Genomic DNA, 13,107 nt, shown 5'->3' with positions numbered 1-13,107 from the left:
AGGAGTCATCCATAAAATTAATGAATAATTTCACTTTCCCCTATTTTTTCTTCTCCTTGTATTGTGGTTACTGTAATGCATTCAAACATATCTCTCTCCCTCCCACAAGGGGACATTATTTCAAAAAGTGAACATTTCAGCAGCCAGTGCTGTTGCAGATATATTGGAGAGCTTCACAAGTTATTAACAGCTCTTCTCCAGAAAGGTGCAGGTCTCTTTGAAGTCCTACATCATTCCTGGCAGTCCTGTGCTGATGTCTCAGTTAGCCAAGAAGTCTACACAGCCAGTTTGCTGGTACAAATTGGTAATTAATTGTACAAAACTATACAGAAGAATTGAGTGAAAGACTTGTCTGAAAGTTTAAACCTATCTTTCATATTCTGCTAGGACTTCTTTGAAGTTTAAAAGGACCTTGGCAATCTTTTAGCCTAAGTGTTTGTGCCTGCTTTAAAAACCCCACATTCATTGTTTACAGAGCAGCTTTGAAGTTTCCAACAGAGTAGAATGACACCTTTATTGTGAGGAAAATTGCAAATGTATAGGAACTTGTTTTGGAAACCTTACACATGATCATGTAGTCTTAAACAGCAACACGCTGCTGGGTGTTCTGTGGATGTGCATTTTCTGCCTGAAACAGCTTACAGCCTCGCCAGGACACAAAAAGAATAGGGCCAAAATAAACACTGCACAGATGGGCAAAATGAGGTGGTGGAATAACTGCAGCCAGTTCACAATAATAGTTTGGAAAAACCTTCCTAGTGATGTGTTGGTGGATATCTGAAAAAGAGAAGGTTTTGGTTTATGAGAAAAAAATGGCTCCAAACAGGGAAAAGTATGTAAGTCCATTCAGAGCTGAATGGTCTTTTAGCTGTTCAATGAAGATCTTTCAGCACATTAGCTGCATAACTGGGGCAAAAGTCCAGTAGGAGAGAGGTGGCAGTCAGAGGAATCATAGATGGAAATCACTTAGACAGAACATGTCAGGCTTGCTCATGGATATAGTCAGGGAAAAGAAAAAGAAAAAAAAAAAAAGAAAAAAAAAAAAAAAAAAAGAAGAAAAAGAAAAAAAAAAATGGCCCATTAGCAATTATCAGAGAAGAAGAGGGATAGGTTTGTGAAGCGAAATATGTCTAAGCTTGGCTAGCATCCAGTCAAAGGGAGTGTGATAAAAAACTACAAACATTTGCAAAGCTGTAAACATTGAGGCAGGCTAGGATCTCTGGAGTGTGATGCATGGGGAGCATAACCACAAGAAACTGCAAAAGGAAAAAATAGCAGGAAAACATAAAAACTCTTTGACAATGCCCTTGTGTTAAGGGAATGGGTGGAAATACCCTAGAGCTGAGACCTTTTCAAATGAGCAGAGGGTTAAGGAAACATCAATAAATGTACAATAGAAAATAGTTCTGTAATAGTGAAGGACACAGATAGGGTTACCTGAGTAAACTTTCTCATTATTTCTTCTAAGATTGTTCATTGAAAACTATTCTGCCCATTATTCTTTTATAAAATATATACAGCCCAAGATTCCAGTGCACAAGCCAAGAAATTTTCTGAGTCTGGTTTTGAGAAATCCTCATTCCAGTGATTTAAGAGCACATCTCATAAAACCAACCTGGATGCTATACTTAGTTTTCTGAAAATATATGGCCTTTTAAACAATGGATGGCACTACGTTTTGACACAATTTCCACATTACACTTGGCCTAATATCCTCATCAACTAGCTCTTCATTTGGTGGGCCCACACTCATCCCATGGACACCCCTTTATCTGTGTTCCGTTGTCAGCAGAGATGCAGAAGAGTAAAGGTATATAGTTCTTAGAGGCCAGCAGCCTGAAGAGACACCACCTTGGTGAAGTGGTCCTGTTCTTCAAGCAAGGCTGTCACTGGGTCATGTATCTGATGTAGTCTCAGTTGCTAGTGCCTTGAAGGAACAGGCAATGGGCAACAGTGGAACCAAGCAGCTTTGGAGTTTGTAACTGGAGACTGGAAAAAAAAAGCATGGAGACAGTATAGTGTTTTGAGCAACCTCACGTTTCCTGAAGATGATGTGACTTACTCTGACATCATTTTCCTTTTTTCTCTTGCTGATACCGAGGTGTGACCTCACTGATATGGTCTGCACAGAAGTCAATACATGACCAGAAGATGAGAAGCATGATGAAGTGTATAGCTGGAAGCAGCATAACTTGACCAGGTGTGTGTATAGGCAGTGCTCATTAAGGAGGGAGGGGCATAACGTTGATTAAACAAGAAGAAGGTTTCATGGCCTCCTTAGCCCTTCCTTCTCTCACTGCAATGGCAAGTGCTGAAGGATGGCTACCTCATAGCCTTGTGGGCTGTGAGTTCTCAGCTGAGTTCAAGTGAGAGAGGTTCTCCAAACAACCCAACCTGGTGACAATTCCAGTGAGGTGAAAAAGGAAGAAATACCCTCTATGAAAAAAAAACAAAGGAGAGAAAGGGCAACTCTGTTAGTTTGTGCTCCCCTTCACACACGCACACACACACACACACCAAGGTGTTGCTGCCAAATAACTGGTTTACCTGTTGCTCATGAAAGGACTCCTCTTGCTGATGCTAGGCAAGGTCCCAGACAAACCCAAAAATAGTTGCAGTCCACTTTGAGCCTCCATGGTGGTGTTTAGTCTTCTTAACATAAGTCCCAACTATAGGCAGGATCAGCTGTAAAAATATGCTAAGGCTCCCTCCACAGACCAGATAGGGAGCTAAGTGCTTGTGTTGCATTAGGATTGCTTCAAGAGACAGTTAAAATTCAGGCATGAATTAACCAAGTCCTTTGGACAGACATGGTGTCATTCCAATTTACCAGTAATCATTTCCCTCATGTGACCAAACCTGAGAAGATGCCATGGAAAAAGATAGTGGGATCACTACAAATATAATATAATATAATATATATTAAATATAACAAATACAAGCTGTATTGCTTTTTTATTTTTTTTCATCAAAGCACATACAGTTAAAAAAAAAAAAAAGTTCTTAGCTAGTCTAAGAAACAGGAGTTTGCAGAAGAAAGTCTAAATCACTGACGATCTCTGTTTTTCTGTGGGCAGTTTAAAAAGCATCTAGCATTTGAGATACCCCGCATGGACTCTTCTGAATGTGGAAAGTGAGGGGAATTAAGGTGCTCAATATGGCTGGTGCTGTGCTGTTGTAAACTTTGAGAAAATCAATGTTGATCAGAGTCCCAGTACAAGTGTTATACATGTAAAATATGTCCTTCAAATGTATTTTTGGTGTATTCACTAAATCTAATTTAATATCAGGGAAAACAACTTGGTCAAGAGCAATGATATAAGAACTTCTTGATTTTACTTTTAAATCTTGTCGGCTGAATATGAGCCAGCAGTGTGCTCAGGTAGCCAAGAAGGCCAACGGCATCCTGGCTTGTATCAGGAACAGCGTGACCAGCAGGGCTAGGGAGGTGATCGTCCCCCTGTACTCAGCTCTGGTGAGGCCGCACCTCGAGTACTGTGTTCAGTTTTGGGCCCCTCGCTACAAGAAGGACATCGAGGTGCTTGAGCAGGTGCAGAGAAGGGCGACGAAGCTGGTGGGGGGCCTGGAGAACAAGTCCTACGAGGAGCGGCTGAGGGAGCTGGGCTTGTTCAGCCTGGAGAAGAGGAGGCTCAGGGGTGACCTTATCGCTCTTTTTAGGTACCTCAAGGGAGGCTGTAGCGAGGTGGGGGTTGGCCTGTTCTCCCACGTGCCTGGTGACAGGACGAGGGGGAATGGGCTTAAGTTGAGCCAGGGGAGTTTTAGGTTAGATGTTAGGAAGAACTTCTTCACTGAAAGGGTTGTGAGGCACTGGAACAGGTTGCCCAGGGAAGTGGTGGAGTCACCATCCCTGGAAGTCTTCAAAAGACGTTTAGATGTAGAGCTTAGGGATATGGTTTAGTGGAGGGCTGTTAGCGTTAGGTTGGAGGTTGGACTCGATGACCTTGAGGTCTCTTCCAACCTAGAAAATTCTGTGATTCTGTGATCTTGTTTCACTATCACTTTCCATGTAACAGTGTAGCTTCTTGGACAGAAGGATATTTCTTGGTGAAAGATAAGCACATATTAATCACTAAAGTTCAGGAAAAATAAAGTTGCTGCTTTCAGAGCAGTCCACAGAGTGCAGTAATAAGGAATGAGACTTGACTGATAACTAACTTTTAAAGGAGTCCTAATTTAAACAAAGGCATTAGCATGACCAACTTGTACAAATGGGGACTGATCAGGGTCATTTTGTTCATGCATCCAGGTGCTTAAAGGGCAAAGATACAGCTCTTTCAACTGAGGTTTTAGAGTCTACCTTTGGCTGGTTTTGGCTGTGCTGTTCTTTTTTATTCTTTTTTTTTTTTTTTGGGGGGGGGGGGGGGCATGAAAGAAGATCATCATCTAGCAAGACCAAATCAGGTAGCAGGCAGTGAACAGCAGAGAGCAGAGACACTGCCATGGATCCACTGCCTGTTTTGCCTCAGCCAATACCCTTGGACACTGGGCTGGTGCTTGCCCCACAGCAAGCAGACCCTGTGAGGCAGCTGCTCTAGGACTGTAGGGAGACCCCACCAGCAGATGGGCAACCTACCCTAACCAAGTTCCCTAGCAGCAGTAGGGGCTCTCCATCTTCTCCCTGAGAGCTGTAAAATCCAGGTATTCCAAAGCCCCTAGAAAGCTGCAAGCTGTAAGTATAGCACTAAGATCCTCATCCTGGACTAATTTGCCAGTGAGTTACCTGGGGCCTGCTGTAGGATCTTGCTCTTCAGTTGTGAGGGGTCTTCATCACACCCACCTCCATCCCTGTCCCAGTGAAGACTTGGACCCTACCTCTCCATGTCAGGATGTTACTGCCATTGTATATGACAGCAGTTGAGCAATACCATCTGGAAATCCTGTGGGCAGCTCTGTGAGCTCTGGGGATATTTTGAAGGCCTCCAGGCATATTCTGTCCAATCTAAACAAAAATGGTTGTTTTATCTGGATTTTTAAGTGTTTAATTTAGAGGTGGTTCAACAATGCACTTACCATTTTTTGAGTTCGAAGTACACATGAAGTAGATAGCAAGCATCTGTAGATGTATTTCCATTGAAAGGCAAACTATTATTCTTATAGCCAGCATAGAGGTGTGCCTGTCATAACTTTCTAAAATAGTGAGTGACTAACCTCTTCCAAGAGTTCAATTTTTCTAACCTTTTAGTAAGTTTTTATTTTTTAAGAGATACAGACTTACAATGCTTGTTTCCCAAACAACCACAAGGCTTACAATGCCACTGCTCAGGTCTCAAATATTAGTAATATAATCCTGTTCTTGTAAACTGCCACCAAGACACTCATAACACAGGAGTCTGGCAAGTAGGCTCCCACTGCAGAGCACCGATTAATGCTCCGTGAAATGGATTTGCAGAACACTTACTATAAAACCTGAAACCACACCCATTTTGTCTTAAAAAAAGACAAAACAACAGCAAAAGAAAGGGATATAGTTGGAGGTTTAAGCTGACTGGGGTGTCTGCAGTAAACACTGCCTGATGTGGAAAACCACTCATAAATGTCAGTGTTAATTTTCCAGACCAGTTCTTCAGCTGGTGTTGGGTAAAAACAAAACAAAACAAAACAAATCAAAACAAAACAAAACAAAAAAAGGAATCATGCCATTAGGCACCAGATGTAGTTTTGGGGCCCAGGGTACGGTGTGGGAAGCCTCTAAATCTAGAACAGAAAGAAAATATCCTGCCCTTTGTAAACAGCCAAGATGGATTGCAATGACAAATTAACAAGTTACTATACACTCCATTCTAAAGTGAGGAATAATGGAAATTATTCATTATTCACTTTATTTACTAATAATGATACAGTATGTATTAATAGGAAGGGGGCATAGTAATTCAACGTATGTGTCAGTATGAAGGTACATCTCAGGCTGAGATTATGCTGCATAATCTGATGCCAATGAAAGATAATTTCTGGGTAACAGGATTCTTCCTTAAAGGACTCCTTTAGACTTCATTTTCAGTCTTGGCCATGAAGTTGTCAAAGAACTGGGCATGCAGTCTCTGGGCAAAAGAAGTTTAGGACACAACTGGCAAGATGCTGTTACAAAGGTTTGCAAACATTTTGGCAGAATTGTCTGGAAAGGAATATACATAGCACCTGTCCACATTTAGTTTATGCTAAGCATTGCTACTTTTTCCTACATTTTCATGATTGCCAGATTTCACAAAAATTTTTTAAAACAAAATGCCTAACATAATTTAATTTGGTGAGAAGAAGTTCTGATAGGTGTGTCAGGCACTGAAAATGCAAATGCAAATACAAACTACCGTGTCAATCTGAATTGCCATGCTAGGCCAAGCTTATTTTATTACATACATTCTGCATTCTAAGTACTAATATGTTCATAATGTAAACATTAAGCATACAGAGTTAAAATTCAAGGCCACAATATTTTGATTGTCCCTTTTTGTGTCTTTGGTTGGCCGAGATCAACTCGTAGTGTATAAATGCATAAGTTATATAATAATTATATAAAAAGGAAAAAATAACATTGACTTGTATACTTCATTCTGACAAACGCACAGCGTTCGCGACTCAATAAAGAAAAACTGGCGCCCGCCTAACAAAAATACTTAGATGATTTCTGATTTTGGCAGTCAAGGGTTGTCTCTTGCTTTAACCAATAGAAAAGAAACCCCCTTAATAATGATGAGGTTCTAACTGGTAACTTTTAAATATAAAACACAATTCCAGTTTTACTTTTTTTTAAAAAAGAGATGCATATTCTGATTTCTGAATTCTTCTGCTTTTCCCTTTTTCACTTTTTTATTATTCTAAAAACAAGTCTGCTCCTCCTGTAATACTGGGAATGGTATGATACTGAGCAAAATGTTTCGCAAGTCCAAACAAGTATTTCTTCATAGTCCCAACACTACTAAGTTTTCAGTCTCTTCAGTCTCTACTGGTGAAGAAGTTTCTTTTCTCCCATTCTCACCGCCTTTGTCCTCCTCTTTCTCCTTTCCTCTTCCTCTGTCAGGTGTAGGCCTCTGATCTACTATCATACACTTGCCCTTCAGCACGTTCTCATTTCCAATGTTTGGCTCAGGGTTCTTGTAATACTGTCAAGGAATCCTAAAGTTTGGGTTGTCTTCACAGTTTGAGTAGCTGATAACACGCTGATGAATGGAACGCATGTGATTTTAACCAAAACAATGCCTTTATATTCCAAATCACCTTCCACACTAAACCAGTCCCTTTTGTTGATATGTTTCTATTTTTTAAATACAGGTAGTTTTCTTTTTTCTTTCTTTTCTTTTTTTCCCCTACCGCCCCCCTCTTTTGTAATGATTCATATATTGTGTTAGGTCACTATAGACTTATCCTTATATTGCTGTAGTATAGTCCCAGTTTTGCATTAGCAAGATATCAAACTTTACACATAAGCTTATCAACTTTTTAAGACCACTAGCTTTTGTAGGTTTTCCTTATCATTTCATGCTTTTACCTACAATAGTCTATTGTTTGGTCCACAGAGTCGATGCCCATATACATTACATTTTAGTATCTTAATACTTCATGAGTATCTCCTTTAAATCCCTACTACAAAAAGTCTTTTTTGACATCTATTTTTAAATGTGTTTTTCCCAGCCAAACCATCATTTGTCTCTAGGCACTTTTAATTCATGTACTCCATTAGAGTTCATTGCAGCTCATCAGGGACTGTGTCCCAGTGAGCAGTGTCTTTGTTTCCTTTTTCTGGTGTTTCTTTTTTTTCCCCACTTAGTAGTAGGTGCCAAGATGAGAAGGCATATGAGCTGCTGGCAGCCTGGTGTTGGGGTAGATACCTCCAGTTGGTGAATTCCAGTATGGATTAGGGGCAGCAAAAAAGCTGGATGAGGTTACAGGCAAAGCAGGGGGGTGGGGAGCTACAAAGTTCATCTTCTGGGGGTGTGCATGGTAGGAGCTCATGTAGGGGAGGTCTGACGGGTATTTGTACATGGATGACTCCGGGGGGTGAGGCTGGAGGGCCTGAGCGATTCCATGGAAATCAAATTTGTAGGCATAGCGCTTACCATGAACCTTAGTCATAATATTTTTATCATAGTAGTAGCGGAGTGCACGGCTGAGTTTGTCATAGTTCATGTTAGGCTTGCTTTTCCTCTCCCCCCAGCGCCGAGCCACTTCATCAGGGTCGGTCATCTTGAACTCCCCGTTGGTGCCCTCCCAGGTGATACAGTTGGAGTTGGAGCTATCTGAGAGAAGCTCCAGCAGGAACTGCCATAGCTGTATCTGCCCACTCCCTATTAGGGAAAAAAAGAATGGAATTGTCAGGACTAGTGAATAATAAAGTTAAGACACCAGTTCTTTCAGGCTCTCACATAGGACCCTATTAGGAAATGTTGCAATGTCAGTTCCTACTTCTTACCCTAACTAGTCCCCTTTCTCCTAGCCCTGTCTCATGAAATCTTAAAGAGCAGAGATAATGGTAATGTGTCATGTTTTCCCTCATCTGGGTGGCAGAATGCCATTACATGGAGATTTAATAGTTACCTAATGTCATTCAGTGTAGACAATTGATGGGGAAATCATACAGTGCTCATTTAGGAAACTAATCTCTAAAGTTCAGGACAAACAGCTTTTACTTGCGTAACATTTTGCTTGTTCTCACAGCATTATGTTGCAACTAAATGTTCTCTGCTATGGAATAAGCCTACACAAAATGGAGAAGTTTAGAGAAAGCTGGACTCATGCCAAACCATATCACCCATTTGCAGCATTTGGGGAAATGCAGAACGGAAACTTATTAGCTTGCTGTTGCACTGCATACAACCATAGGGCAAAACATTTGCAAAAACAGTGAAAAGGTCCATAAAATTCATTCTCATCATTGTTCTGTGTCAAACAAGAGTTTAAACGATTACTGAAGTTAAGACATAAAACTGGCTTTTTTTTTTTTTTTTTTTTTTCCTCCCTCCTCTGCCAATTTCATTTTAAAAGGAAAATAATTAGTCTGCTGTCAACTTTGCAGAAGTGTGTTGCCCAGTTATAGGAATAAAATTTGACCATTTTAGGCAATTGAAAGTAGATCATGAAGGGCCTTGCCACTGATATTCATGTTAAAAGCTTAGCATTTCTTAATAAAGCAGCACTTAAATGATGCAAAATACAGCTGAAGCAGCTTGCAAGGCAATCTGTTTCACAAGCACAATGTCAGCAGAATTTGCCAACCAGCTTGCATATGCTAACTTCTAAGTACATCTCTGACCAGGATTTGGTTGAGTTTCTTTTTTTTTCCCAAACCAGATATGTGGGTATAATAAACAAGCTTTTCTTTAGAAAGCTTATAGCGGTAAATTATAATATCAAGCTAGAATAGCATCTGAAATCCATTAGCAGTTTATACTTCAGTGCAACTGAAACCCATATTCATTTAAATGATATTTATCCAAACTGTCCTTAATGAATTTCTTCTGTTCCATTAACATGCATTAAATAAACAAACAAACAAAAGAATCCATGGTATGAGCAAGGCATGCAAGTTTTAATACACGAAACATAACAAGGGGATTAGCCTTTGAAAATCAATAAACAGTTCAGCACTGGACAAAACACAAATTTTTGAATAAGCAATCCAACATATGTTCTAACATAAACACTTGCCTTCCAAATGTAATATATGGTCCTATGAAAATAAATGGTTGCTGTCAATTTCCTTTTAATGAGAGATTAATTCCACCAATTTATAAACACACAAAACATGTTAAAGCACAGGAATGATGGTGTGTAGAAATTCCATACCCACATGTTAAAAAAGTATCCCAATCCAGATTACTTTAGTGTCTTCCACAGTAGTGAAGGCTACCAAATGCACACTTGACAAAATTGTAAAAGCCTGAGACTTACAAACAGATTAAAGGGAGGTAGCCTCCCCCCCCCCCCCTCCCCCCGCCCCCTCCTCCAATCCAATTAAGATCTGTGTTACCTGGAAACCTAGCACTTGAGGTCATTGGGAAAGCCCCATTCTTAATACTTAACTACTTTCCTATGCAATACAAAAACTGTCTAAAAAGTTATCTAATACAGAAGTGCTTGATGTCACTTGGGATAAAGCAAAAGGAAATGGAGCAGTATTTTGACAAATTTGTTCTTGGAGAGGCTGTAAGATTGTTGTTGTAAGGTAAAACATTACTGGGGGTTGAGGAGACCCACAATGTGGAAAAAAGCGCACTGCGCCCTTCAGCTGTTAAAGAAAGGGAAGTAGGAAGTGGCACAAATAATGTCAATCTATTGTGGCAGATTATGTGCTTGATTACAGTGGTATATGGCCACAGTGTGTCCTGTGGACTCAGAGCAGCAACAGCGAAATCTGCACAGTTCACAATTCACAGTTAACTCACTAGGAAGGATCTTCATCTTCAGCTAAAATACACTACAAGGCCCTGTCTATTATGCACCTAGTTACCTTCCTCTTAGAGTGGGCTAACATTTCTGACATGTCTAATCCAGTTATTCTTTGCAAATAGATTCTGCTTTCCCATTTTCCACATATATATTTGTTGGTTTGGGTTATTCATCCAAAAAATATTTTATTTGCAAGGTCATTATGTCATTGAATTGTGGATTAACAGAATCTACGGCATATATGACACACATCAGTAAGAGACACATGCCCTTCTGGAGGAGTACCTGGAGGCCAGAAGAGATATCTTACAGCACCTAAGAAAACTCCCAATGTCTAGGCAACAGAAGTGAACCCCTATTGATATAGTTACTGGAATCTACTGAGACATTTGACTGAATATAACCACCTATTCTAGGATGAGATAAACATCTATATTAACTACATCTCCAATGATTATCATGGTAAGTAAGACACCTAACTCATATCTAGACACCTACACTAAGACACCTGAGTTTGTGTCTTAAAGGTGGGACTGACATCTGTGAGCTCAATCCCACTCTTAAGTAATTCAGAAACACAATCCTGTGACATGTTGGCTATCATCAGCTCACACTGAGCCATACTGAAGAATGGCAAAGTCTGTCACATCACCTTCCGACTCAGGCCTAAAAATGGGAGTGGTGGCACTATCAGAGAAGAAAAAAGCTCCTAAATCAGCAAAGCCCCTTCTCACCTGGATTTGCAAGACGGCTGCTGGTCGGTCCAAGAATCTGATAAGGATCTAAAAAATTGTGAAAGAAAGATTTTAAATCACGTAATAATGTCATGTATTTTAAGTACTATTTTTAACCCTGTAGAGGATTAGCGAGTGCCACCTGATGACACAGCAGGACCAACACTAGCAAAAGTTGTTCCTTTCCCTGCATCACAATATTTGCGTATTTTCCCTTAAAATTTGGTGTGCAAGTGAACAGTTGCAAGGATACGCATTTGCTTTTTTTTTTTTTCCTGTATTACTGTGAAAAAACAAATGTTCAGACACACTGTAAGTTTGGTCTAGAGGTATTCTGCTTCCCATTTAAACAAAGTACACAAATACACAGATACCCTTTGGAACTATCTACCCTTGCAATGTGCAAGAGCCCACAGGCCAGAGTCCCGTTGCTAACCATGGCACGGATGGGGTGAGGAAAGGACAATGATCTCTCATTGAGGGGCTACATTTGCTTTCCCCTTGTCACTGCTACTTCTTTCTGTGCCAAAACAGACTCCAAAAGAGGGCAGAGAGGGCATGGCTGAACCCAGGCAATGTGACTGGGTTGTTTCTTTAACATCACAGTCCAGTGAGGGATCTCCTGAATCAACTTTGCAATTGGGGTTTTCCAAATCCCATAACATCTCAATGACTTCCTCATGTGGAAATGAGGATCCCCTGTGGAAATGAAAGCTGATTTTGACCTGAACTGAAATACAACAGGAAAAAGGAAAGACTGTGACAGAAGTAGGAAAGACAAAGCAATGGTCAGCAAGTACAGTGTGTAGGTCCCTGTATAACAATCATGTTGCTGGGCTGTCTCGTCTCTGAACAGCTGTTCTCAAATGGCCATCAGTTTTACAGCCAAGAATAAAATCAGGTTACATTTCTTACACATTTAAATAATCTGGGCAGCTCACACACAGCCATTTAATGGTCCCAAGGACTTACATAAATCATCAATATATTTCTGGAAAGATTCTCATGGTTGGGAGGCCAGATTAGATAAAATGCTATCTGGGCAAAAAACAGTTTAATACTTCCCAGGCAGCATGCATGTAAGTTAACGAGACATAGTCATGTGCACAGTCTTATCCAGCTATAACAAAAACCAGAATAATGATTTGAAATCCATGTGATAAAAACAGGCTCAGAGTCTTCTGAGCTAAGAATATCCTCCAAATCTCCTGTATTTCCTACTTCTACCCTTTTGTTGTTAGCAAAATCCATCACTGACTCAGACTGCACTGCTTTCTAACTACCTATCTAAGACAGTTCTACAGTTTAGTTTCACAGTAAGGGCTTAAGTCCTACCCCAAGGATTAGCTGCTTTGAAACCACAAAATGCACCCATCTTGCAGAAACACTTGCCTACAATTCAATAAACCCCTATTTTCTCCTCACAGTTTCTCGATAGGTTGGAAATCCTTCTCTTTTTCCTGTTTAATTTCAGGATTTTAGGATGTAAAATTCAAATAGGTTTCTATGTGTTATAATCCACTTTCATCTCTTTGTTTATGCATATTTTCCAACTGCTAGCATTTCAATTACTGTGGAATATATCTTCTTTTGACATCTTTATCTTCCAGCTGTGTGTCTAAACTGAACATAGGTACTTTGTTTAACAGCTTTCTCACTCTGAAAGATTGTCATTGCCACTAAACATTACTAAAAGCAAGTTTTAATAGCCATGGGAGACTCCATCTAAGATCCAGCTGCAGAGCCAGCTCATACACAGGTCTAGGGAATTACTCGTCACCAGCTGGAAATCTCATTCGTGCACTGAATTAGATCTTACAATTGGCTTCTGGTTGGTAGGAGAGAGATGGCCTTCTGATCATGTTCAACAAACCCTGTCACACCCAAGCATAATTCAAACAAAATGACACCCACCTAACTGAGGACGCTGGTCTTCTGTTTTGGGCACTGTTGAGGATGATGGCTGAGTGGC

The 13,107-nt window shown here is 40.3% G+C and overlaps 1 protein-coding gene across 6 annotated transcripts in view; it reads right to left on the bottom strand.

The window, feature by feature from the left end:
* Positions 1-5,424: 5,424 nt before the first annotated feature.
* Positions 5,425-13,107, bottom strand: part of ERG (ETS transcription factor ERG) — a 148,932-nt gene continuing 141,249 nt past the window's right edge. For 4 of the 6 annotated variants that reach the window (XM_084284052.1, XM_084284051.1, XM_084284054.1 and 1 more), the window contains 3 exons: positions 13,050-13,106; positions 11,136-11,183; positions 5,425-8,300 (listed from right to left, as the gene is read on the bottom strand). In XM_084284052.1, coding sequence (XP_084140178.1) covers positions 7,780-8,300; positions 11,136-11,183; positions 13,050-13,106 — 626 coding nt within the window. In that variant the 3' untranslated portion in view covers positions 5,425-7,779. Of the gene's footprint in view, positions 9,683-11,135; positions 11,184-13,049; position 13,107 lie in introns of all 6 variants that reach the window. The other 2 variants (XM_084284056.1, XM_084284055.1) reach the window with 2 other exon arrangements.

This window comes from Netta rufina, assembly GCF_964035555.1.
Source record: "Netta rufina genome assembly, chromosome: 1".
NCBI lineage: Eukaryota > Metazoa > Chordata > Aves > Anseriformes > Anatidae > Netta > Netta rufina.
Note: the sequence above shows the minus strand (reverse complement) of the source record. Positions and strands in the feature narration are given on the sequence as shown.